A 27,889-nucleotide genomic window follows, 5' to 3' on the forward strand; every position below is an offset into this window, starting at 1 on the left:
TAAATCACACACAAAACATTCACCAAAATAATGTGGAAACATTTGAAGTGTGCACGCAATCTCGCACTCATTTTATGGGATCTTAGTAAATCAGGCCCCATGTGTCTCTCATATAAACAGTAAATGGACTCACTTTTTATGTTTGATCTCCACATAGTCCTTGCTGCAGATCGGAAGGTTTTGGTCCCCAGGTTCAAACAACAGGAAAATCTTGAAAGACACCTTCACCACTTTACCAGCAGGGACCTTAATAAATGATATAAAGTATGGGAAAAAAAAATAGAATGATAAGACTACCTGAAAAGGATGCATGTAAGAAACAGAAGATAAGGCTGGGTATTGTGTTGACCATCATCTCACCTCAATTGACCACTGGCATGTAGTTCGAGGTGGATAGTAGTTTGGGTAGTTTGGAGAAGAGAAGGAGCCTTTTTTACCAGTCAGCTTGCCGCCACATTTCAGTTCTTTCAAATGTAGAGTAAAACGTAAACATTTACAGTGCACCATGAAGCAGGAACAAATACTGGCCTGTGCATTAGTCACTACCTTGACGTGGGATCTGTGACACAACTGCTTTAAAACCGGGGTAGTTGTTCTCATCATTTGTTGCCATTGTCAAAAGCATGACATTTCCCGACGAAATGAAGCCCAGTGGATCAGTAGGCGAGTAGTGGCCACAAATCCTACATTAAAACATAAATCAAGTAAATAGTCATTGACCTTAGGAACAAATTTTAGTGTTTTGAGGTTGGCTGCTGAAACAAATATTTTTATAAGTAATTAAATGCTTTTAGTGCAGAAAACATCTAAATGTGATCACATCTTACTGTATTGTTGAAGAGTAATAATTTAATTTAACTCAACTGTGCTGTACTTTTGAAAAATAAAATTATGTTACTAGATCACTATGGTATGACTAAGTCATTATTAGTTAATCAGTCAGACACTGTTCTACATTACTGAACTGTTTTATTAACCACAAGTCTGGCAGCATGTGCTGTTGCCAAATTCACCACACTAGAGAACTTCCTTGGACAGCAACCACCCAGGCAGGAAAGCAGTCTATTTCTATCATTTTAAAGTAGCCACCAATGTGTGACAGCCAGGTGAAGCATAGGCATCCACTTGGTCTGCTCCAATTACTGGGTGCCTCACCCAGTAATTGGAGAAGGTTAGGGTTAGGGTTGTGGAGCCCCGCAGCTTAGGTGCACTTGTTGGCCAGGAAAGGCTTTCTAACCTTGGCTTCACAGATGTCGCTATGATCGTAGTGAAATCAATGGACACCCTTATTGCAGCACTTCAGAAGCCAAGCGAGGAATCGGAGTATCTGAGTTTGCTATTGACCAGGAACAAGAATAAGATCCTGACTATGACTTCCTGGACTCAGCCATCACAAGTGCAGGTGCATCTAAAAAAACTTCAATATTTTTTGTCTGGTATTTCAGAAAGTGAAAATATTAGATATTCTAGACACATCTATACACTAAGAGACAACTGCATGTGTATGTGTGTGTCTGTTCATCTCCTGTCCAAACAGCACACTGGAATTGAGCCAAACTTTGCCCACATACATTCTGACATATGGGGAGCGACATAGGCTATTGAGCACTGTAGTTGTAGTAATAACTGTAGTAGTAGCAGTAGTAGTAGTAGTAGTAGTAATAATAAAGGGGAGAGACACTTTTGTGCTGCATCATCATCACCAAGTGTGCTAAAAGGTTGGTGTCATACTTTTCTATTCTCTTATTTTTCCTTTGAACTTTTCTATTTTATATGGACTTTTCACTTTCTGAAATATCTGACAAAAATATTGAACTTTTCAAGATATACGTACTAATTTTTGAGATGCACCTCTATATCTGTACGTGGCAAAAGTGTCAAACCTTTGGAGACCATTCACTTTGGTCCTCAACCTTTCGATTCGAAAGGCCTTGGTAAACCTATGCAGTTACGAGGATGTTGGACAGAGGCACGGCCACGAGGACGTTGGACAGAGGCGCGGCCACGAGGATGTTGGACAGAGGCGCGGCCACGAGGATGTTGGACAGAGGCGCGGCCACGAGGATGTTGGACAGAGGCGCGGCCACGAGGATGTTGGACAGAGGCGCAGCCACGAGGATGTTGGACAGAGGCGCAGCCACGAGGATGTTGGACAGAGGCGCTTGGTGATACTGATACCTTTTCTGCAGAACAAAAGTTCAGCTCTTTAGGTTCTGTCTAACTGTATGGTTGCAAGATTTGGATGTTAACTAACTAAAGACGATGACTCGATGTCCATGGATTATAAACCAAAAATCTCCAAGTAGGTTAAGTCAGGCTAACTGGACATGTTTGTTTCCTAGAAAATGCTTTGCTCTTGATCCAAAAGAGCTTATGTACTTCTAAGTTACAGTAGTGAGACTCAAATATTTATCCTCTGTTCAGTCACTGATGTCACAGTGATGCAAAAAAAAAAAAAAGTGTTAAGAGTAACAGGTCACTGGAGGTCACTTGAGCTCAGGTGTGAAGTCTCACTCACTCATCATCAACTCCTTAAATCAGATAAATTACAAGCTCGTTTGTGAAAGTTTAATAAAACAACAACCACGTTTGGTACACAGTGATTAGTTCTTCCAAACAATACAAACAACCAAAATCTGTTGAAAATTGATGGACGAGATACAAGTTTTCTGAAATATGGATAGATGGATGTTGAACAACGGACGCCTTATATTGATAATAATTAAAATGCTTGGTACGGCAGCTAATATGTATTCACATGGTTAAGTCTGGTAGCATGTGCTGCATCGATCTCCTTTGGTCCTGGATGCCAACCACCCAGGCATCTGATCCATCCACACATCTATTACCTTGATAGATTTGTCAAAAAGAATAAATGCCATTTTTACAATTTCTTGAACCTTTTGTTGCACAGTAACCTGTGTGTTGTGCACTACCTTTCAGAGTTTACAAAGTCTTTGTAACAGAATTAGTTTCCATACACTAGCCTGCGCTGCTGGACTAATCGAGATGAATAGCGGCATGTCCCTGATTTATGATGTGATATATATACAGAAATATCAGTTCAAATCAACCAGAACATCAATGACGTGGGCTATCAGTTCTTGAACAGTTATAAAATCAACGTAATTACATTGCTAACACATTAAAGAAAATCCCACTAAATGACAACCAAGTATGGAGATGAGAACCGAGGGAGGAAATATAGTTTTGCTGAAAATAAAGTTGTAAACAATTTGTTTGCAATGTGAAATCAACAAACAAAAGATCAAGTTTTGTTCTTGAGGGGAGTTCTACCTAAAACATTAATCAGAACTGAAATCTGGAGAGAACTAAGGGAGGAAATACAACTTTTCTGAATTGTGGATGGATGGACAACGGACGCCTCATGAAACCAACAGCACATCTGGCCTTCAGCCCAGGATGAGCTATATGAACTGTATGCAAGATATGGAAAAAATAAAATAAAACAAAAATTAGGTCAGTCAGAGAGCACATTCTTTCACAGAAAATAACAGCCATTATTATCTCTGCCAACAAAGGAGATGGCACAGGAGAGCAATACAGTAGTTCTTTGTGACATAATGAGATTATTTTGTGTGACCGTAAGGAAAAACAAGAGCAATCAGAGATTTCTGACATCCACTTTGGGTTGATGAGGTCTCATAATAAAAGATATGTGATTCACATCGTGACCCGGACTCTACCTAGATCCGGACTTCACAACACAATGCAATAATTGAATACTGATCCAGAATGGTCCAACTAATCAAGATGCTACAATCTGATATTTAATTCACAAGGTGAAACAAAATTGTGTCTTCCCGATCTTGGTTTTACATCGTGATGTCATATCCGTGAAGTACTTTTGACGTAATCCTTAAAAGTCTACAAAGAGAAATCCGGATCCAGAATCTGGACACAGATCACCTCCAAAATTTAATGGAGTCTAATGGAGTCAATGTGGAGACAATCTGTTAAGTAGTTTTATTTTTTGGAATCCTCAAAATCCAACAAAGTGAAGCGTACAAATTGAAATCCTGATCCAGAATCTGGATCACCTCCAAAATTCAGTGCAGTCTTCCATGGCCTAATATCTGTCTGTGGTAAAAAAAAAAATTTCATCAAAATCTGTGCAGTAGTTTGGACGTAATCCGGCTAACAGACATACAAATGAATTAATTAATGCTGAAGATTTTATTACGTTCTTGGTGGATGTACAAAGTGATGTATATCTGAATCACCAACAAAATGTAATTAGCTCTTTCCTGACCATAAGCTCTCCTCCCAATCACATCTTTCCCCCCCCAAGACTACATCCGTTTCTGCTATTAAGATATTTTATGCACAGACAGCGGTGATCACATAAAGTCTGCCCTCAATTGTGACCAAAGGCAACAAAAGAAAGACTGAACACAAAACATACCACTGCATTAAAATGAAATGAATCGATTAAGAAACAGTGTGGTAAGCAGAGGAGGTATTCATGTGGTTATGACAGAAGGCAAACTCACTCTTCCAAAGTGCGGCTCTCAATGGCTGCCAGCGAATCATAAATTTTTATGAAGTCATTCTTGCAATCCTCTTCCAGAAACACAGTATCAAAATCAAGCTTGAGGACATATCCAGGGTCTGCTCGTAACTCCCATGTGGCAAAGCTATTGGGTGGATATGGCGCGTCGGGGAAGCCAACAGACTTGATCAATGATTTGAGATTTGGGCTTGTGTGTAATGAATATCTGTAGACACCTGAGGCAGAGAAATAAAAAAAAAAAAAATCAAATGAAGTTTGGCAATTTTATAAATAAATTTCACACTGAATTCTATATGAACTCCAACTTAAAACCTAAAAACAGAAAAAGACGGGATGATACGGGAAATGCAAACAATAAAACCCCACAGTGATTCTTATATTTACTTTGATGTTTATTTCTTTGCAGATCGTATATGAACCCAAGATGTTTAATGTTTTATGTGGCCAACTTCATTACATTTTTTTAATGGACAGCCATTCTGTATTTCCGGCTGCAACCTCCCCCGCCCCCCACAAAAAATATTACAGAATGTGATTTTTACATTGCCTTGTTTAATTAAAAAACAAAAAAAACAAAAAAAAAAAAACTGGGGTAAAGATATAGTATTGAAGGGAGCATATACAGTATTGCTCTAAAGTCTCAAGGTACTTTTCTGCATTAATGCTGCCATCTCAGAAGTGCAAATGTCAATGACTGAACAAGATTAACATCAGGCTTTTTTGCACAATAAAGCTTTTAGTGGCATTTATGAAAGCAATGCCATACTGTAGTGTTTGCAACGGTTTCCCACAGTAATCCCATGTCCATGTGAAATCAGTTGTTGATCAATGACAGTTCTTGATCAAGGAATCGGAGATCATGGGTGTTCAAGCTCAGGTTTGTCCTTAAGCATTGAAATCCCTTTAGATTCCTGTTTATCATTGTTTAATGATATTATGCAATGCAGAGGGAGAAATATGCAAATCACTAAGCTAAATGAGCTGAAGCTAAAGCTGCCGATTGGGCTCTAATGTACGTGTGCAAATGCGGTACAGATGATCTTATATAGAAGGCTGTAATAAGTCTAAAGGGCCATACAATTTAGATGAATGTTACTTAAAAAAATGTATTAATCAACGGACCAATAACAATTTATTTGAAATCCCCCCCGCCAGGCACAATCATGATATTGTGTTTGTTCTAACAGATGCTTTGAAAGAGGAACTTCATGCTCGATGAGCACTCACCATGAAATGATGTGGCCAGCATGCGGGTGTCAAGTGCTGTGAGGAGATACACAAAACAAACCAGCATAAATACTACGACACAGAGATTGAAAAACGAAATATAAGTTAGTAATCAAACAACAAAGAGATAACTGGATAGCAGGGCAGCAAATAATAAGTAAAAACAGATGGGAACTGGTGTTTTGACTCTACCTGAAGCTACAACATCGTCGAAGACCAGATCACTGCCAGCTCTACTGAAGGAGCGTTGTGTTTTATCCACTAGCTTGTCCATGGATAAGATGGCACTGTCAACCGATGCTTCCTGCCCTTTTGGCACACTGAACTCTGAGAGGTAGTAGGCAATGACGCTGCCTTCACTATCAAAACATAAATCAGAAAAATTCAACCAAGATCAACCTGTCAAACATATGTGCTAGTGCACAGATAGACATTACATTACATTGACTGCAACCTTTAAATACAAAAACTGAAACAACAACAACAAAAAATCAGTGCGAGAGGGAGCAAATCAACTGAACGTTTCAAAGCATTTGTTTAGAATCAGTTGAGGCCTCATTTAGCATTGCTCTTAGAGTGTTCCTTTTGTTACGGGCCCTATCACAGCCTTTGACAAGTCCATTTCAGAGATTTGTGGGTTCAACATGATAGGTAGGTGACTGTACATGGTTGCAGTAACTTTGGTGCGACTGAACCCTTAGGGCCCTGTCCCACTGGCGTTTAGGAGGATTTGCGTATGGACTGCGCACAAAGTTGGCCCATATTCGCCAAACATCCGCAATATCCGTGTAACATGCCTGTATGAGTCGGCCGTCATCCGAACATGCCCGTGATCATCTGCAGAGATTTTTGAGCTGTTCAAAAACCTGGATGCGGATAATATCCGCCTTACATACAGAGTACATACTCACTCTATGCACTGTATATCTGCCGTTAACCGCTGATATCCACAACTGACGGGGATTTGCGGCTTGGCGCCGGACTAGGACAGTGTGTAACACAGATATATTGCGTGCCCATCATGTCCACATCACAAACTAAAATATGTTGTAGCGAATGCATACAGATTGGCCAGGAATAAAGCGTTTTTATTACATCTGCTTTGCGGACAATCTGTGAATGCATAACAAACACGTCACATAAACCCAAAGTACTATGTGTGTCAGAAAGCGACATACCTGCCAGTCAGTCCGGCTGTGTAAATCCACAAAGATGTAACAGCTACTGCAATCCAGGACTTTTATTTAACACCAACAAAAGGAAGAGTTGCTGTTTATAGCCACAACTCACGCTGAGGTTTGTTTTCCGTGACACTCTCAAAAAAAAAACACTGTCTCACACCTCGAGCGGCTTCCCCCCTTCCACTCCCCAAACTCATGAACAGTTAACCCTTGCATGAAAAAATGAACATTGACTCTGTGATCAACTTGTCTAAGTCCAGCAAATGCTCCAGAGCTTGTATTGTTGGTGTGAATAGTGATGCCGACGGCCTGAGTGAGCTTATTTTATGACCGCAATGCAGATGCCGTGCACGCGCAACACGTGCGCGATGCATTCATAATACACCCGTAATACTGCGGTGATAATCTCAATGTGTCGGATCAGTTTCCTCACTACATGCGTTATATAACCGTGATTGTTCATCATATATTTGCTATATATTATTAATATATCCGTAATTCATACTGGGACATTTGTCATTTTTGGCCATTTTTGTTGCAGACGACAACGAACGCCCGCAATTTGTGTACTCAACTCATGCGCAATTAATCCTCTCCCCAGTGGGACAGGGCCCTTAGATATCAAGGATTACTAAGCAATGCATAAAAACAACAAAACTCTGAATGATTGGCATTAACACGTGATGATATTTTCAGATTACATTTTTGCCAAAATGGACATTTTGTAACTTTTAGCACCACAGTGTTCAATTTTTAGCAACATAAAATTATAAAGTTACTATCTGAACCCAATGATCCAAAGAGATAATGAGGCTTCTTAGACAATGGTAAGCAAGTTACATGAATAACATCTAAATGCCAACTAAATAAATACCTTAATGATCTGCATCAGCATACAATAAACAAAAACAAAAGAAAACGCAAGAAAAATTTTTTTTGTGATGGGAATAAATAGCATACGCATTTAAATACATTAAAGTGGCACAGTCATACCTGAAAGCCTGAACTGTAGAACCAATGTAGTATTTGGCCAGTGCTGGACTCTTTGAATAGACTGCTTTAAGCTGGGGAAATAAAGAGACAGGTAAAACACAACAGACCACATGAGATCAATTTTGATAAAAGACAAAGGCAAAGAGATGTGTGCCGGTGCCTGGGCAGTTTTTACCTGCGAGATCACCTGCTTCGCCAGGGCTTGGAACTCTGTGCTGTTGGAGTTCTCATAGGCATTTTCAAAAACCTGGTTAGTGATGTGCAGGGAACCTGTGTAAATCTTCTTGACCCGCACATCTTTACGGTCTGTAGAATGACACACACAAGTCTGAGAACACTGTTCTGCCTCATTTTCCCCTGACAAGACATTTCCGTTTATTTCAGCCAATGTTGAGGTGACATTTATTTATTTAGTGTGTGTGTGTGTGTGTGTGTACTGCTGCAGGTCGAGATATATATTTATCGATTGCATCCTAATTCAGGGACTGCACCCTTCTGAGGATTGTGTCCCATGAAACTGTTCAGATTGCAAGCTGTCAGACACAGCAGAGTCAAGACTGCGTGCATGCACTTCACCACATCCATGACATCACAGAAGCGCCTTGGGTCCTGGATGACAACTACCTAGGCAGACAATGGGTCCATTCCCACATCTCTAAAATAATCGTCTATCTGCCACAGCCAGGTGAAACATGGTTGCCCCCTTGGCTTTCTCCAGCCATTGAAATCCTCAACACTCAGACATCTGTCTGTTGTTCATACACCACAGGACCAAAATATCAACGCTGAAGTTCCCCCACAATGCAAATGACCATATATTAACCTCTACTATATGAACCTAAATCGATCCTTGTAGTTTGATTGGTGGATTGTATGTCACGTAACATTCATTATTTGTCCCATTTTTATCAGTGATGTCACGAATCGCGCATTTTGGTTCAATGTACCGTGTATTTTATCCTATATGTTTCATTTAACTGAATGCCTCAATTAGCTTTTTGTAAATATATCCTGATGACACAAGACAGCTAAATCCAGTCGTCAAAATGTTCACAGAGACATCTTGAGCAGCCATAGAAGTGCTGTCAGATGAAGAATGAGACAAGTTCTGATCGCAATCGCGAAGCACGCACTCCTGAGTTTCTTCAGCTGTGCTCATCAAGCTGAGCGAACTGCATGGTGGGCACAGGCAGCTGTTTCCCCACTTCTGTCTGATTTCTGATCAGAGAAGAAACACCTGTTTAACTTCAAGTAAAATATTAAATTACCTGGACCTACTTAGGTGTCATATAAAACAAATAATGAATATTTTCTATTTGTGCAATGAAAACACAGTGTATCCAGAAAGTAATAGCAGCGCTTCACTTTTTCCACATTTTATGTTACAGCCTTATTCCATAATGAATAAAATTCATTTTTCCCCTCAAACACAATATCCCATTTTTTTAGATTTTTGCAAATTTATTAAAGAAAAAAAAAAACTAATATGTTGGAAGGAACCATAAACTCCTACATGGGTGATTTGGAAGGTTCAAATAAAGGAAATGGTTGCAAATGAAAAAATGCTGATGAGATTGAAGGAGGGCAATACTGTGGCTGATGAGCAATGGGAGGCTTTTAGAAAACATGTATGTGGGGAAACAATGTAAACATGAAAAGGTGATGAAATGCACTGCACCCACTGATTGCCTTCCCTATATTATAACCTCTATTTTTTGACAGTTTGTGATAGACTCTGCCTGTTTCACAACCTGCTGCCTTTTTGTTTGTTCTTTATTTATTTTTTTGTTTTCTGTGTAATCCATTGTTTATTTCTGTCCAAGGGTATTGTTTTGGTGTTTGATAAATGTCAAAAATTAATACAAATCAAATTACATAAAAAAAAACCAAAAAAAAAAAATCAAAGAAATTACATGTACAGAAGTGTTCATAGCTTTTGCCACAAAGCTCAATATTGAGCTCTTGTGCATCCTGTCTCCACTGATCATCCTTGAGATCTTAACTGGAGTCCACCTGGGGTAAATTCAGTTGATTGGACATGATTTGGAAAGACACACACCTGTCAACATATAAGGTCCCACAGTTCACAGTGCATGTCAATGCACAAACCAAGCATGAAGTCAAAGGAATTGTCTGTAGACCTTTGAGACAGGATTGTCTCGAGGCACAAATGTGGGGAAGGGTACAGAAACATTTCTGCTGTTTTACAGGTCCCAATGAGCACAGTGACCTCCATCATCCTTAAATGGAAGAAGTTCGGATCTTCCTAGAACTGGCCGCCCATTTAAACTGAGTGATCGGGGGAGAAGGGCCTAAGTCAGAGAAGTGACCAAGAACCTGATGGTCACTCTGTCAGAGCTCCAACATTCCTCTGTGAATAGAGGAGAACCTTTCAGGAGAACTATCTCTGCAGCAATCCACTAATCAGGCCTGTATGGTAGAGCGGCCAGACAGAAGCCACTCCCTTAGTAAAAGGCACATGGCAGCCCACGTGGAGTTTTCCAAAAGGCACCTGAAGGACTCTCAGACCATGAGAACTCTTTGGTGTGAATGCCAGGTGGAGGAAACCAGGCATCATCCCTACAGTGAAGCATGGTGGTGGCAGCATCATGCTATGGGGATGTTTTTCAGCAGCAGGAACTCTGAGACAAGTCAGGATTGGGCACAACTGCCCAAAGATAGGAGCACCAAGTTTATGGCATCATACTGAAGACTTGAGGCTGTAATTTCTGCCAAAGGTACATCAACAAAGTACTGAGCAAAGGGTGTGAATACATACGTATGAGTGACTTCTTAGTTTTTTATTTTTAATAAATTTGCAAAAATAAAAAACAAACCAAAAAAAACCCCAACATTTTTTCATGTCATCATTGATGATGATGATGCCATGTGCAAGTGAGTCATAACTTGTACATTCACTTTCACTTCAGGGCTCCAGTCCAGACTAACTTTTATTTATTTTTACGAGAAGCACTGCAGCAACTTACTGAAAATTTTAGGAGCCCAAGCAGAAGATTGTGGGTGCACACCTTAAATGAAACCGCAATGCTATAATTCACATTTGCACCATTTCAACTACTGATAAATGCTTTGTAATGAATACAAAAATTACAATATACTGCTTTATGTCAAGTTCACAATGTCACATATTAATTTAAATGATGCATCTGATTTTTCTTCTTCAACCTCAGCAACGTGATTTGAGGGCCTGGCTGTGGTACAGGAGGAACCATATTTGTTTAAACAAAAGAGAGCAGTGGTTCATTTTGCCATTGTTGACTGGCTGTAACACTGACATGAAAGTAACGTTACATGGCTCTTTCATGTTATTTTACTTACTCTACAAAGAAATGTTGAATGTATATTCATATTATTATTATGTTAAGGAATCATTATTGTGTCATCTGAAGCAACAACAATTGATAAGTTACGGTAAGAAATAATTAGAGGAACATCTAATTTATAAAATATGTGCATTTTGCATTTCAGTGCTTACAGGCACGTGCGTGCGTACACACCCACATAAGGTGAAAGAGAGACCAGTCCCAAGCTTGCTCTCTCTCCTCTCCCTTCTGTATTGCTCTTTTCTTTCCCTCTCCTGCCACACTCACTCGATGAAACTTTAGCAGACTGATAAAACAGTTCACAAATGACAACACAAATGCGTCCAGGTGAAACTGTAACTCACACCCTCCTCTCACTCCCTCCCTCCTGGTTTTCAACATGTGGGAGGAGTTGATTTGGCAACCTGCCAGTTGATTTGGCAGGTTGCTGTGACGTGTGTAGATGATGTAACGTTCATTCACCGAGCTCTTCGTCTCACCAACAAACAAAAACAAAAATGGTCACAAAATATCACCATCTCAGGGCAGTCTGGTGCCCTGCACAATGTGCACATACATACAGACAGGGCTGGTGCTAGCCAATTAGGTGCCATAAGCACAAATGCTTTGTGCCCCCCCAACCCCCACCCAAAAAAAAGTAACAATAATTCAGAATTTGTCAGTGCGGTTCTCTTTATTTCCAAAATAACTTCTCAATACTCAATATTAAATTGAGTTATTTCGCATGGACAATGGCACAGAACATGACAAGAAATAAATATAAAATGTAAAATAAATAAATACCACCACCATTATTTAAAAATGTAATTAATAACTACAGTCTGTAGTTAATTAATTAAACTCCTCTAAAAAAAAAAAAGTTAAACTTTTTTCATGTTTCAGCTTTTAACAGGCTTTTGTGCTTTTCTCCCATTTAGATCATTGTCAATTCAATTCTCTTTATATTTTTGGACCATTTCATGGACGAAACATCATACAGTCGATGTAAATTTTCACAAATCTACACACTAAATTAATTCTGAAAAACAAAAATCAGAGTAATAATGAGAAGAATCAGCAGCTGCAACATTAAACGTGGCATAAAGAACTAAAACATTGAACAGGATCTAAATCGTGATTTTGAAATAAAATGTTCAATTACACGGCAGTTAAGGCTTATTTAACATCAGTGAGCATAAGTGGGAATTTAATTGCACATGGAATTTAAAGCATCAAGTGTTTCAGAGCACTGGCTGTAAACAAAGGATCATTCAGCTCTCTGTAGCCTAATTCCAGAAAACATGATTCCAAAAATGATCCGGGTGATGTTGCACTAGACACTATTAAAGTGATGCAGTGGATTTAAAAAAAAAACAAAAACACTCTGGATCTGGAAGATTCAAGTTCTTACATGAACAACAACACCCTCACTAATCTTCAACATTCCGATGTGGCAACAATGATTCCCACAGTCCAGATCGTCACCTGCACGATCAATCAGTCCGTGCGTGGTTCTCCCAGGCTGGGAGAAGACAAGAAGAGAGCCCCGCATAGTCTCCTCCCGCCTGGGACAAGACAGTGCGGTGCTTTCCTCGTCTGTAGTGCAGGGCTGAGACATGCGGGCCGCGGCAGCCTTTTTCGTCAGTGGGAAAATGTCTGCTGTGACACACACACACACACACACACACACACACACACACACACACACACACACACACACACACACACACACACACACACACACACACACACACACACACACACACACACACACACACACAGAGAGAGAGAGAGGCTGCCCATGCCGCTTCCTGTTGGCGTGCCTCCTCCTCCTTTTGCTTATACCAATTAACATACATACATAAATTTTAGATATATCATTGCTAGTAGCCAACTAGGATGATTTTTCATGAGCTTGGGTTTTGTGGTGCCCTACACGCAGTGCATAATTTGCATGTGCAGAATGACACCACTGCACACAGAGAAAGATACATCACATATACATGCATTTTATCTTAAATAAAAAAAAAAAATGTGTTGTTAAATGTGATAGTGAACCATAATTATTCCAGAGTGACTTCAGTTTTTAATTACATAAGCTGACATAGCTCTAATGATGGGGAGTAGTGGTCCCCATCTTTAAAAAAAGGGGACTGGAGAGTAGGGATGATATTGATAAGATTTTATCGATATTAATGCCATTATCGATTGTGTTTATCAATACGATTCCTTATCGATTCCCTTATCGATACCTCTTGTAAATTTTCTGTGTACTAAAAGTAGGCTTTACAGGTTTTCTATCTCAACAACATTTTATTGAGTTTTAAAGTAAATAAAAATGAAATTGGTCACTGTATCCTTGATCTCTGGACATAAATAAAAATAAACAAAATCTGTAGTTTTTGTCAAAAGCATTTCCTTTCAGACATTTTGGCATGAATGTCTCTCCGTATCTCTGAGGACATCTCATATTGGGTTGAAAAAAAAACAAAAAACGTTTTGATCGATTGCAGTTTCTTTGTATTACAACATTTGGAAAGAGGTGTCAATTGATTTAAATGGCGTTTTGCTTTGAATTAATTAATTCCGACTGGACGCTATCATTCTAACTTGACTTGTCAGAGAGCCGCGCAACGTTTGGAGCTGTGTGAACACAATGGAGGGCGATTCTCGTTTCTTTCTTGCAGCAAGACAGGAGTCCCAGTTAGTGACTTTAATCCGCACAAAAGTGACTCATGATTGACATATTCAGGGATGAAAGTGATGAAAAACAAAAAAAGCTGTAACCCCCCCCCCACTACCACCAACACCACCCGCACGAAAATGTTTGAATTCTAGAAGCTCTGAAATGCAATCTGGGGCTATTCCAGACAATAAACTGCAGTGAGTACAGCATCCATTTTGGTGAGAAAAAAAACCCAACTTTCCTTATTCAAATTCATTCCAGTAGTATTCTGTTCTTACTAGGATGCAGCAGTTTTTTAGCTTGGCAGATAGCTCTGGAGGAAATCACTGAAGAAATTAACAAATTGAAAATATGGTTTGACTGAAACAAATTGTCATTAAACTTAAATAAAACAGGGATGAAGTGGAGGTGTAAGAGTCACTAGGTGTTCACAGGAAACAGTTATTTATTTCTATATGTATTTATGTTCATTGTTAGTTGGTTTTATATTTTCTGGTGTGTTTTAAATCAGGTTCTTTTTGTCTCTTTCTCTAAAATTGTATTGTTGCATTATTAGTTATTATTACTATTATTGTTGTTGCTGCTGTTATTATTATTAATATAGAAACAAAAATAAATTAAAAAAATATTACAATTTGTAATACATTTGACTCTTTTATGACAACAAACGCTGAGCCATTATTATACAGAAAACAAATGCACACAAACATGCTGACAGCTGCAACAGCTTAATGCTAACTTTAAGATTGAAAATGCCATAGACATCCTAATGCGTTTGCATTGGTCCCGTTTTACGTTATAAAATACATCTATCAACTGTTTCAGAAGGCCATAACATAAAAAAGGTAAATATTACTCTCAGACATATGCTCTTTGAGGTTTTAGTGGGGAAAAATTAAGATGAAATGAAATAAAACAAAGAATCAACGAAGCAGCGGGTCAGATCAATGCTTCATTGCTTCAAAGAAGAGCCGCACTGCAGAAACGGCTGATTACAGACCCTGCAAGGGTTCTGTAATCAACGTAGAGACATGATGATTTTCCCAACAAACACCCCCAAAAACAACGGTTGCTCTGAAGGACCGCTAAGGGAATCGTTAAGCAAAAAGGCTACTGATGTCAGTGGATCAAATCATTTATTAACAATACCCAAAAATAACTGGTTCTCGATACCCAACCCTACTGGAGAGAGTGTTCCAATTACAGAGGAATAACACTTCTCTGTATCTCTGGGAAAGTCTATGCCAGGGTACTAGTGAGAAGACTTAGAAAGTCAGTCAAGCCTCAGATTCAGGAGGAGCAATGCCCGCATTCTGTCCTGGTCATGGAACGGTAGTTTACCCTTGGATATTAGAAGGGCCTTGGGAGTATAGCCAACCAGTCCATGTATTTTGTGGACATGGAAAAGGCACACAACTAGCTCCTTCGAAGTGTCCTGTGTGTGTGTGTGGGGGGGGGGGGGGGGGGGGGGGGGGGGCTGAAGGGTCTCTAGTTTGGTGACCTCAGCGTCGCATCTCTGCCTTTTGTGGATGATGTGGTTCTGTTGGCTTCATCAGGCAGTAACCTCTGATGCACACTGAGCAGATTTGAAGCCAAGTGTGAAGCAACTGGGATGAGAATGAGCACCTCCAAATGTGAGCTCATGGTCCTGTGAAAAGGTAGACTGTCCCCTCTGGGTCAGGGGAGAGTTGTTGCCCCAAGGGGAGACGTTTAAGTATGTTGGGCTCTTGTTCATCAGTGGGGGTAAATTGGAGGGCGAGATTGATAGACAGACTGGGGTGGTGTCTGATGTTTTAAGCACGCCGTACCGAACCATCATGGTGAAGAAGGAACTGAGTCAGAAGGTGAGGCTCTCAATTTACTCCTCGATTTACGCCCCTATCCTCATGTATGGTCATGAACTTTGGGCAAGGCCTGAAAGAATAATATCGCGGATACAAGTGGTGGAAATGAGATTCCTCTATTAGGAATCTGGGCTTACGCTCCAGGTGACAGCGAGAAGCTTGACTATGAGGTGGGGACTCTGAGTAGAGGCGGTGCTTCTTCACTTTGAAAGGAGCCAGCTGAAGTGGGTCAGGCAACTGGTGAGGTGCCCAATGGCTGTCCCCCCCAGGGAATTCTTCCGGGCATGTCCAAGTGGCAGGAGGCCCCAGGGGAAGACCCAGAACACGTTGTGATTATATTTCCCAGCTGGCTTGGGAACACCTCAGGATCCCCCAGGAATAGTTACAAGACTTGGCCAAGGATACGGAAGTGTGGGGTGAGCTGCTTAGTTGGCTAACAACCTTGACCCAAACGCGGATAATGAATTTGATCTGAGCCACATTTAATAATTTCGGGCCCCTTCACACATAGTGCAAAAAAGTACAACTCAGGGCGACTCCCAGCAAAGTAGGTCGTATGAGCGAACCATGCAAACATCGCGCCAATGGGCAGACGTGCACGATCCCAGTGCGATGGTGTCTTTCAAACAGGAACCCAGTGCGAGCAGCTGCACCACATCACGCTGCTGATGTGGAGAAGAACAAAATAAAACCAGCTGTATAATTAGTGAATATAATTGGGTTGATATAAATAATACATAGAAGGGGACACAATACAGAACCTTGCAGTTAAATATCCCTTTATCACTGCGGTACCATCGCTAGCCTGTAATTTGAGTGCACAAAAATGCCTGAAATCAACAAAGACATGGACGAGGTGCGCTGTGTCCGGCCTCTGCAGTCCGGCGCAAAGGCGAAAGATGTTTTATACATTTCCAAGTGAGGACAGCAAGCAGACTCACTGAGGAATGGAATGTTATAAGTTCATGTACTTCCAAACACAGAATGTGTTCTCAAGCTGGGACGTCCAGGAGGAGAGATTTTTACAGCCACAGATGTGAGTGGACACACCCCCTGTCCGTTCAGTCCGTTTCATTATGTAATTGTGTATGTAGTTATTGTTGTAATTATTTATATAACTGTCCTCGCGGTGGTTTCTGTGTTTATAATGTGTGCACTGAGCGGTCATCCAGCTGTCAGTGTGCTGTGATCAGCTGACAGGCCCCTCCCCCTGCTGTGTGCGATCAGACCTGTACATACATAAGCATTTTACGGAAGTGCGGGGGTGACAAACGGGCACGTGCGAGACACATGCACCACATGTGTGGTGCATGTGCAACTCCACAGTCATGGGCCACTTAGACAAATTTCACAACCAGCTTGACAGTGATTGTCTGCTGACTGTTTTCATGATGATAGAAAATGTGTGGCCATTCGCACTAAGTGCCAAACGAGCAGTGTTAGATGTTTGTGTGTGTGTCACCTGGTATTTGGCCAACACCTACATTCACATAGCACACTCTGTCTTTCAGCTGCTGGTGTGCACAAATAGTTGGAGGTGTTGGAAGCAGCTACGATTTTACACATTTTGCATACGATTCCTGCTTTATGTGCAATTCGACCAAATTCGCACTACGTGTGAAGGGGCCCTTATCATTGCACTGCAGCTGCGGAAATGTAAATATACTAATGGTGGACATGACTGGATTATCACTGTCATTTACAATTAAGGTCCTGCCTGCTATACTGACATGAAGCAAAAACAAATCTTTTCCTTCCAGCAATTTTATATTCAAGGTGGGACCACATTATATTTGCTGGCCAAATTTTATGAGGAGAGATGTTATCCTAATAAAAGACAGCATAGTTGTCATGGCGAGGAAGAGTGTCTCTTGGTAGATTCCCAGAGCGGATGGTGGACCTAAAGACATTTATCACATTTCAAGAACAGGTGGTTGAGATGCTGCATCAAAGCTGTATGGCAAATATACTTCAACAAAAAGTAAATTACTGGCTCAAAGATGTACTTGACTAAAAGTAGAAATATAAGTTTACAAAGGGAAGGTGAAAGTGATTTTTGACACTTGTGAATCAATTCAGAATCATCCAATGCTTGCACTGCGATGCATCCAAGAATCTATTTTTCCCGCGCCACCCAACAAGTGCATGGTGTGAGTAAGGGCCCTTTCACACATAGTGCAACGTTTGGTCAAAGTGTGTATGACACAGGAATCGTGTGCAAACCGTGTAAAATTGTCCCTGCCTCTAACGCCTCGTACACCTGTTGCTACAACTACTTGCGCACACCAACAACTGACAGACAGAGTGTGTGCTGTGCGAACACATTGAACCCTCTCGCAGCAGATGTCAGGCAAATGCCAGCTGACACGCACAAACATCTAACAACACTCGTTTGGCACTTAGAAAATGTGTAGCCAGTCTGTTGACAGTGACATTTGCTATGTTCATGGCTGTGGTGTTGCCAAGATGTGGCATGCCGTCAGCTCCCCCCACAACACATGTGCGTGTGTCGCAGGTGATGCACATCTCATCTAATCACAGAGTGACATTTTGGTCTGTGGTCTGAACAGACGGGGACAGCTGTTGAAATCTCTGGTCCTGGACATCAGAGCTGCAGAACACGCACCGTGTTTTGACGGACATGCACGTGTAAGCGCTTGCTGTACTCGCATCGAAAAACACAAAAACATATATTGCTTCTGCAATGGGCTGGAGAGTGTGCACACCGACAGGCCATTCCAGCTGGACCAGACCGTCAGTTTATGTGGACACGCAGCAGGCGATCTGACCATCACCTCTGTCTGACAGGACAGTGAGCAGCGCACTGCAGGACCATATGACAGGCCAACAGTACGACAAATACGCCACTTTCAGTCACGTTTGTCTGCTTGTTGATTTCAGCCATTTCACGCTTCCTGTTACGAGACAGTGACTGTAGTGCAGTGGTAAAGCTTCTGTCTGGTAATCAGGATGTGCGAGTTCAAATCACGTGAGTGTTTTTTTTAACCAGGGTTGTTTCACCGCAGGGTTCTGCATTGCGTCCCCCTTTATGTATTATTTATATCAGTGATATTCACTAATTATACTGCTTGTTTTTATTTAATTTTCCTCCACATCAGCAGCGCGATGTGGTCCAGCTCGTCCCATGATACACAATGCGAACAGCTGCAGCAGTTCACACTGCGTTCCAGTCAGACACCGTCGTGTGCACAAACCATTGCACCGGCATCGTTAGGGTGGTCCATAAAAATGGTCAAAAAATTTTTTTCAAAAAACTTCAAGTCTCACCCTCTAAATTTGTTGTACCTAACATAAAAACACATCCTGTACAATTTCATAAAACTCTAATACTTTTTGCTGGTAGCACACAGCCCTTAAAGATTTTGCTCGCAATAACTGTCATATAGTATGGTCATTTCCAGATATTTCCAAATTATTTCTGTCAGTTTAATACTGATATGTCAGGACAGAAATTATGGCAATACATTGGAAAATCAAATCTTTTCATATCCCATAAAATAGTTAACACTAAAACATGAATTGTGAGATGCAGTTCTTCTCGTACATGTATCATGCTCCTACAATACCTACATACTGGGGTAGCGAAGATTTTGTAACAATCAAACATTGCATTTTCATTTTATTGATGAAATACTGTTTCATTATTCATAAATTTAAATAAGTCTATGCTTTATATATTTCCACATATATTTTGATCTAGCTCCAAACAATAATATTCTTTATGCCTTGCAGTACTTAATATTCAAAAATGTATGAATCAGCACAAGAATCAATTATACAGCTGTGTAACATAAGAGAACATCCTTTACATGATAATGATATTTAAGTTGCTTGCATCATGACCAAGACTTGCTGCCGTTTCAGTCAGAATATAGGTGGCACTTCTGTCTGTTGTTTTGGTCCTATCCAATGCTGCTGCAAGTCCTGGTGTTACAACAGCTTTAATTTTACTGGCTTTTTGTGGCACTGGCATAACAAATTCTTCATCTGGACTTTCTGTGTTCTCTTCACTCTGGCTGGAGACAGTGTCAGGTAGTGAGACATTAGATGGTCCAGGCTCCTCCAGTTTCTCTTTGTATTTTGCTTCTGCAGCTTTCCTCTTTCTGCTCTTTGTTCTTTGGCAGTTTGTATTTTATCTATGCCTGTCATGCATCCCCTTCTACCTTTCTCTCGCTGAGCAAGTAGGAACCGTCTGTCATCTTCAAACTTTATCATTGTTAGGACATCCTGATGTGCCATGTCAAACAAGTCCTCCAAAGATTCACAAAACACTGTTTCATCTTTCTTCTGCTTGTCTGTATTGCGATTCTTGGTCTTTTTTCAATGTTTTCCATTTTCCGAACACCTTTTCTAACTTTGTGATCAGATGCTGCTTTGCCCTCAGTGGGATTCTAGCTCTCTCTCAAAAAGGAATTGCCATGTCTATAGAGGTCACAGCAGCATCATGGACAGTTTTCTTCAAATCAGTGTGTTTGAAGAAAAATACCTTGAGTATTTGCCCATTTGAGGGCAATTTGTTTCCCTTTATTTCAGTTGGTGGAACCAATAAGGTATACAAATGTTCTACTTCTAGTAGCTGACATGTTTTACTGAAGTTTCCAGTTAATGGTTAAGCATGTTAAGTCAGCAAGTGTCTCTTTTTACGTTTATCTCATGTTAGATTCACCATCACCAAAGATCTGAAAGAAAAGACGCTGTGAATTGAAGCAAAATTTTCAGCTTGTAGCCTAAAATAATATTTTTGAAAGTATGTTTGTGAGAAATATTTAAACCCAGGTATAGTTTTAAATTGAATATAAAATTATACTTTAGTTACACTCAGGTGGTTAACTTCTATCCTCTTTATAAGTGATGTGATTAGATACTGGATAATGGATAACCTATTGCACGGGCACTCGGGCAGCGATAACTGATATATTTACAACCTTCAGCTATGGTGTGCTACCTCTAAATATTAATGTATGACAAAAATATTTGGCAGGCTTTCTTTTTTCCCAAAGCATCATAAAATGAAGGGGTGAGCGTAATGAATTTCCAACTTTTATTTTTTTGAACCACCCTAGGCATCGTGCATGCCTGCCTGTCGGCACGATGTTTCGTGGTGCACTCATATGGACTCTACCACCGTGTGTCGCCCTGAAGTTGTACACAAATCGACCAAATTTGCACTAGGTGTGAAGGGGCCCTTAGGCATGTTAGAGATGTTACAGATGTTTAAGGGAAGAGGTACTCTTAGAAGACCAAGTTTTTCAACAGCTTCTTGAAAGTAGAGATGGGTGCCCCTTCTCTGATAGCATTTGGTCCCTTGTTCCAACATAGGGGGACCACAAAGAGAAAAGACTGGGTTGCTGTTTGTGTCAGGATGGCAATATTAGCTGCCACTCCCTGGAGAAGCACAGTGGCTGAGAGGTAACAATAAGCCTTGTGGTGGCCAAATGGTTAATGCGCTTGGTTTCAGTGCAGAAGGTTCCAGGTTTAAATCCCACCCCTGCTACATTTCTCCATGTAATGTGGGGGTTGCATCAGGAAGGGCATCCGGCATAAAATTTGTGCCAATTCAACATGCAGATCCACCTTGGATTTGCTGTGGCGACCCCGAGTGCAAACAAGGGAGCAGCCGAAGGGACTTACTTTTTTAAGTAGATACGATGATACAGTTAATGCATTAACTGTATCATAGTGAGCCTTAGAACTTTTCAGCCTACCCTCGTATGTGCAGACCCATGTCACTTTGTAGGTAAGCATTAATGACATGAATCTGATGTGGGCAGCAACATGTAGCTGATGGAGTTCAAGAAGGAGAGGGTAATGAGCCCTTTTGGGTTGATGAGAACCAGACGTGCTACTGTTCTGGACCATCTGTATGGTGTTCACCATGCAAGGTGGTAGGCCTGCTAGAATTGCACTGCAGTAGTGGAGGCAGGTGATAACCATGGCCTGTACCAGGAGATGGGTGACATATTAGCTTAGAAAATTGTGTGAATTTCTGACCAAATGATTGTTTGTGTTAGTGCAAATTCAGTGTAATAGCTGGTTTATGGCCAATGTCTGGCAGCTGTTGGCATGTGTCTACACTCCCAGATGTCCATCAATGCCTAGTAATTCCTTTAGGCTTTTCCTTTTTTGCCTGTGGTCACCACAGTAGATCCATATTGATTCCATGTTGACTTGGCATGAGTTTTATGTGGGACACAATTCCAGATGTACATGGTGTTGAACCAGGAACATGCACCTTCAGTCCAGCTAACATTTTGGACATAACAGTTAATGTGTTGTCAACAGTGCAACATCAACTATGCACTGCTTGACGTTGGTGTCACTAAACCTGGGATTTTAGGCTGTTCTTGTTAAAGATTAAACAGAAGCATAGAGGCACTATTGGGATTTGAACACAGGACCTCCCGTTTACAAGAGAGGTACTAACCCACTAAGCTACAGAATGTTCTACAGTGCATGACTCAAACCTTACTAATAATGACCAACTGTCATCTGCTCCTCAAACCAATACAAGAGGTCAGCTAATAATAATAATAACAACAAAAACAACGTGCATTTGCATGCTTATTTTCATAAATCAAAGCACAGAACAAGATAAAACCCAAAGATAAAACTGTAATTGTTTAATCTTAAGTTCCAGTCACACGGTCCTTAACGAAGGGCAACAAAGCCCTGATGAAACAAGAAATCTGGACTTTCGTTGACTTTCGTTGGCATTGTTTAAGCTTCGCTCAGCTTTGTTCCTGCAGCTGGCACCTCATCAGGATTTTTAAACTGTTGAAAAATTTGAACGAAGGGCAACGAAAACCTCAATTCGTCCGTGTTTCGCTTTGCTGCCGTTTTTGATGTTTTTTAATCATTTGTTTAGTTTTTGTAACGTTATTGTTTACTTTGACTTCGTTCGAGCAGCTGAATGTTTTCACACAGTGCAAAAGCCGGGTTGTGAGCGCTGAGGCTGCTGCTGCATTCATGTACCATCTGAAATTACAGGGCAAACAGTCTGTTTGCTTGGATTTTTTATCTGGGTGGAGAGTCAGGTTCAATGCGCTCAGGCATGTTATATAGGTAAGAATTCATCTTTTGTGTGGATACAATTAATTATTTTGACACAAGCAACTGCTGAATTTGAAACAAAAAAGTTGTGTAATTTCCGACGGTACTTGAATGCAGCATGTGCTGCGCGTGCTTATTATTTTTTATTAAATATAACAATATGAGTGTAGAAATGACAATACAGCTCTTCTGTATATGTGGCAACAGGTAGATAATTCAAAAGATTATATAGAGAGCTGTTCTGGAAGGCAGAATTCACGTTGTGGATCAGCTGCAGCTGGTGGAAATAACCGCACATGTGAGTCAATACGCAGTGTTCACAAGCACTGATCAGTTTACTGCTCTGATATATTCAATCATCTTTACACTTATATTTATTCCCCCTTTTGACAGTTTTCTGTTATAAATCAATATATATGGCTTAGAACATAATACAGTGATAAGCGACCACGGCACACCATTTGTTTTTTATTTTTTTTATATATATATAAATTGGAGCAAGATGGAGCGTGCAGCGTGTTGACAGACAGTGTAGATTCTGATGATGAAAGAGATGATCCCTCTTTTGTTCTGGATGAGGAACCAAAGCAGGTGGGTCCACAGACATGCACACAGGAACTCAGAGATGCAGACAAACACTGCTCCAGCTGTGGCTCCAGGTGCATTTCTTTTAAAGCGTCGAGATCGTTAGCTTCAGTTTTGTTAATTTCCTCTTTCATCCTTTTTGCGCTCTTGCTTCGCAGGCTGTTCAGTGATAAAGCTCTTTCGTCCACATTTTCTCAACGAATAGTGACTATTTTTTACCTTTTCCCTTCGCTCAGGAATCGTCATGTGTCGTGTGACTGGGCCATTAATAACAAATGCAATCTAGTTATAATCCTGACATTTATACACATCAGATATCATACAAAAAGAAAAACCTATCCTACCGCATTATCCTATCACAAATTTTTAAACACAGTTTAAAGGTTTTCAGGCATCTTTGCTCAACAAAACTCTTCAGTGAGCCAAGGACCAGTTCCTCAATAAATGTCATCATCATCTTGCATCACCTTTTTTGTGTTACAGCAGTGTTTTGCCTCCCACCATAGTGCCTCCGCAGGCCAGAGCCGGACCTGATAACTAGCTAATAACTGTAACACTTGAGATCAAACTTAGACTTTATATATTCTGATTTCTAAAACGGACAGTTATCAGAATATCTTTGTCATTGCAAAAGTGCAATGAATATTAGGTAAAAATACTGTCCAGTTACTTCCAATGCATGGAGAAGCAAATATACAACTTCTTGCAATTCCTCCAACATTAACCTGTTATGAGCACCAAAACCATCAACTTAGAGTCAGCAATATGAAAAGGTTCACTGCTTACTTGCAAAACAAACACCATAAAGTTGCCAGAACATGCCAACTGCCCAACATTTACTTAGGCTGCCATTAAAAAAAAAGAAAGAGATGCTTGCCAGTTCTGTGGCAGCATCAATAGTCTTTTACATTTTGTTCATCCCAATACATAAGGATAGAATACAGAAAGGACTACTTACAGTGAAAATGCCACACCAGGAGTCCGGTCATGAGAGCAATCACTGCAGCGAAGATTATTACACCAAACAAAGCCCCGATTTTACTTGGACCCTTTTTCTTCTCAAGTTTTTTGTTATCTGAAGCTGGCAAGAACTGGACAGAAGGGTCCCAGTCACTGTCCTGGAAACACAAAGAGAGCCAGTATTAAGTTATGAAGAACCTGCAATGTTGTTATTGTTACTGCACAAGATTTTCCCTAATGAACTTAGAATTATAGAGTGGGTATATCTTATGTTTTTGCTGGTGAACAGTGTTTGATAATGCAACTGGAGACAGCTAACAGCACCAAATAATAAGTGTGCATTTTAGGTGCATTCCAGCCTGTCAGTGGTGTAATGGATCATAGTTGGTCTCTGATCCATACAGATCGATCCCCCACAGTTTGGTGCATATATGAACCTTGGATTAATTGCAGAGTTTGCCAAAGTGTGGTTTCATGTCATGGTGACTTGTTTTCAAAAGTGATAATTGCATTAATTTCGATATAGTCACTACGGTTGAACCACATACTCATTTCAGATGAGTATCCGGTACGGATAAAGCATTTTTGATGAGTACGAGCATGATATGAGTAAAACTTGTCAATATCTGTGCTCGTGCTGAAGGAAAATTCTCACTGGCTAAGTGACTGTCTTCACGCTCTGTGACTGGCCAGTCACTCACAGCGCCCGCCCCTCCCTACACAGACACATCTCTCTGCAGCCTCTCATGCACACACAGACAGGACCTCTCTCTCTGTATTTGGCTTGATTCTACCTCATGTTGCTCTCTCAGTACTCCTTACGTTTTCTTCAGCTCGCCTCTTTTTCAGTTTGTATGATATTTAAAGTTACTTGGTGAGCTTGTTTTGTATCGTACATGGTGCATTTGACAAGACAGAGCTGAAAACGGCTCGTGTCGCATCGGTCACTGTCTCCATGCCGGTTGGGTTTATTTATTTATTTATTTTTAACCGTTTGTTTGCTCTTCGTTTTGTTGGTGATATAAAGTCAGTTAGAAAACTTTGCTCGTACTGAATGCGGTGCTTTTGAGAAGAATACAGTGAACAAGGTTTGACATATTTCCCTGTTTGCCATCATTGGATGTTTGCATGAATCACCAAGTTCACACAGATCATTAAAAAATAAAAAGTCTTACAGACAACTTACACACATACAGCTGAACACACAAAGTAGCCTATATTAATATTTTTATTGTATATGGCTGCATGCAGTATCTGACACTTTCGCACTGCAGTTCAAAAAAATAAACTGATCAGTTGAACAACCTCTCTCTCCCCCTCACACAGTCACACACACACACACACAGTTACGCACACACAGACACACACACCTTAATCAATATTGTTTAACTTTGTATGAAAAAAAAAATGCCAAGAACGTTAGGTAGTAAAAATAAATAAAGAAAAAAAAAATCAGTTTGATCATAAAAAGTTCATGCATTCTTAGTAGTTCATAATTTCCTACTACACTGAATGTCAATTCTGAGGCTGTTCTGTTATTCATACACTTAAGAATATTCATGTTCTGAGTTCATAAAAAACTTGTTCTGTAAAATAGTTCATTTACTATTGTGATCAAAAACATTGAATCTCAATTCTGAGGCTGTTCTGTAAATATTAATTTATACACTTAAGAATATTCATGTTCTGAGTTAATAAAAAACTTGTTCTGTAAATAGTTCTCTTACTTTTGTGATCAAAAACATTGATTTGAATCTCAATTTTTGGCATCTCTTCAGTGGCTTCCTGTCTCTGTGAGGCCAGATTTTAAGGTTCTGCTATTAACCCATAAAATTATTCAGACTAGCACCTCCCTACTTAGCTGAACTAATTAAACCCTACATACCGGCCCGGGCTCTGCGTTCCCAGGCTGCAGGACTACTTGTGTCCCTAAGGTGAATAAAAAGTTGGCGGGACACAGAGCTTTCTCTTATCATGCACTTGTTTTGTGGAATGATCTCCATGCATCAATAAAACAGATTCTGTAGAGACATTCAAGTCCAGATTTAAGACATTTATTCTCCCTTTAGTATGGCTAGCACACCGGCATAGTATGGAACTATGCTTCCTATCCTTTAAAATTCATTTCATTAGTAATGGAACAGGTGTCAGCCTCAACTTTATCTAAACTCTGGGTCTGTTAGTGAAGCTTAGGGCTTAGGGCAGCCGGCGATCGCTTCAGTATTTTCTCTGCTTTCCTGTCGATTTAAAGCTGATGAATTATACCTTTGGTGTGGTTTTTCGGGCAGACTGATTCTGCTCTTTTTCTCTCTGCCCAAGGTGCAGAGGGAAGTGCACGGGAGTGGCGTCTGTAGACAATGGGATGCTGGACTCACCTAGAGATGCCATGCCTGAAGCTGATGCAGCAGATGTTTTATATTCCTGTTTTCTGTTTCTTCAGCTCTGTAAAAACCTTGTAACTGTTAGAATGGCCTAAGCAGTGGGTCTGGTTTACTTGAGGTTTCTTCCTCAATATCATCAGATGGGGTTTTTCCTTACCACTTTCATCTGTGTGCTTGCTCTAGGGGTTGGTAAGGTTAGACTTTACTTGTCTGAAGCACGCTGAAGCAGCTTTGCTGTGATTTGACACAATATAAGTGTAATAATGCAAATGGATATGTTTGATTCACTCATACTGTTCATGATGCAGTTAAATATTTTATTTTGAAATACTATGTAAAACATTGGACACTTTGTCTTCATCTTTTAATCAGGACCACAGGGAAAGGTACTTTGTTTTCAGTGGTCAATTTCTTGTTAAGGAACTAACCCCCCAAAAAATGACAATACGCATTTTAAAAATCATAGCCAATCCGAATTGTGGATTGGGGATCTGTGACACCTCTACAATCTATCATATGTTACACTCTATCAAATGGCAAAGTGTGCATCATCACTGTTGTAAAACAGGGCTCAAGTATATTTGACAGCCACAATAGAAACAAAGCTTAATACAGTGTAACATCGGTATACTTTCACAGGAACCAGAACAGACAGTTTCGGAGATGATACTTTATGAATAAGTAGGAAAAATTTGTGTGAGTCACAGCTCAGCACGGGAGACAGAAAGGGGAGGGAGAACAAAGATTATATCAAGAAAATCCTGTTAAACCTGCTCGGAGCAAACCATTTGTGGAAATCACAGGTTTCTCTGAATGTCTGCAAAAACCATACCATAAAACCTAAAACTCTGATTACCAGGGCAGCATATAAACTTCTAGTCTGTCCTGTTTCAGAAAAGTCAAGAACCACCCTGGTGTCTTTCCCCTCCCATCATTCCCTTAAAACAAATAATATAACTATCACAGGGCTTACGAAAAGACTGTGAGAAACAAAAACTGTCATAGCCATAAGTATTTTATAAGCAGAGTGTACTGATTTTTCGTAATGGTATAATGGTTGTTTTTTAAAACGTATATCACAATCAAAACATTTGTTTTCTTCAG

The 27,889-nt window shown here is 40.3% G+C and overlaps 1 protein-coding gene across 1 annotated transcript in view; it reads right to left on the reverse strand.

The window, feature by feature from the left end:
• Positions 1 to 27,889, reverse strand: part of st14a (suppression of tumorigenicity 14a) — a 76,446-nt gene that overhangs the window by 31,550 nt on the left and 17,007 nt on the right. Inside the window, exons 2-10 of the mRNA XM_034168520.1 lie at positions 24,403 to 24,562; positions 8,111 to 8,241; positions 7,936 to 8,006; positions 5,954 to 6,120; positions 5,762 to 5,797; positions 4,515 to 4,749; positions 547 to 683; positions 361 to 464; positions 134 to 246 (exon numbers count right to left, since the gene is read on the reverse strand). Coding sequence (XP_034024411.1) covers positions 134 to 246; positions 361 to 464; positions 547 to 683; positions 4,515 to 4,749; positions 5,762 to 5,797; positions 5,954 to 6,120; positions 7,936 to 8,006; positions 8,111 to 8,241; positions 24,403 to 24,562 — 1,154 coding nt within the window. The remainder of the gene's footprint in view (positions 1 to 133; positions 247 to 360; positions 465 to 546; positions 684 to 4,514; positions 4,750 to 5,761; positions 5,798 to 5,953; positions 6,121 to 7,935; positions 8,007 to 8,110; positions 8,242 to 24,402; positions 24,563 to 27,889) is intronic.

Source organism: Thalassophryne amazonica, chromosome 4 (genome assembly GCF_902500255.1).
Source record: "Thalassophryne amazonica chromosome 4, fThaAma1.1, whole genome shotgun sequence".
NCBI classification, from domain to species: Eukaryota; Metazoa; Chordata; class Actinopteri; order Batrachoidiformes; family Batrachoididae; genus Thalassophryne; species Thalassophryne amazonica.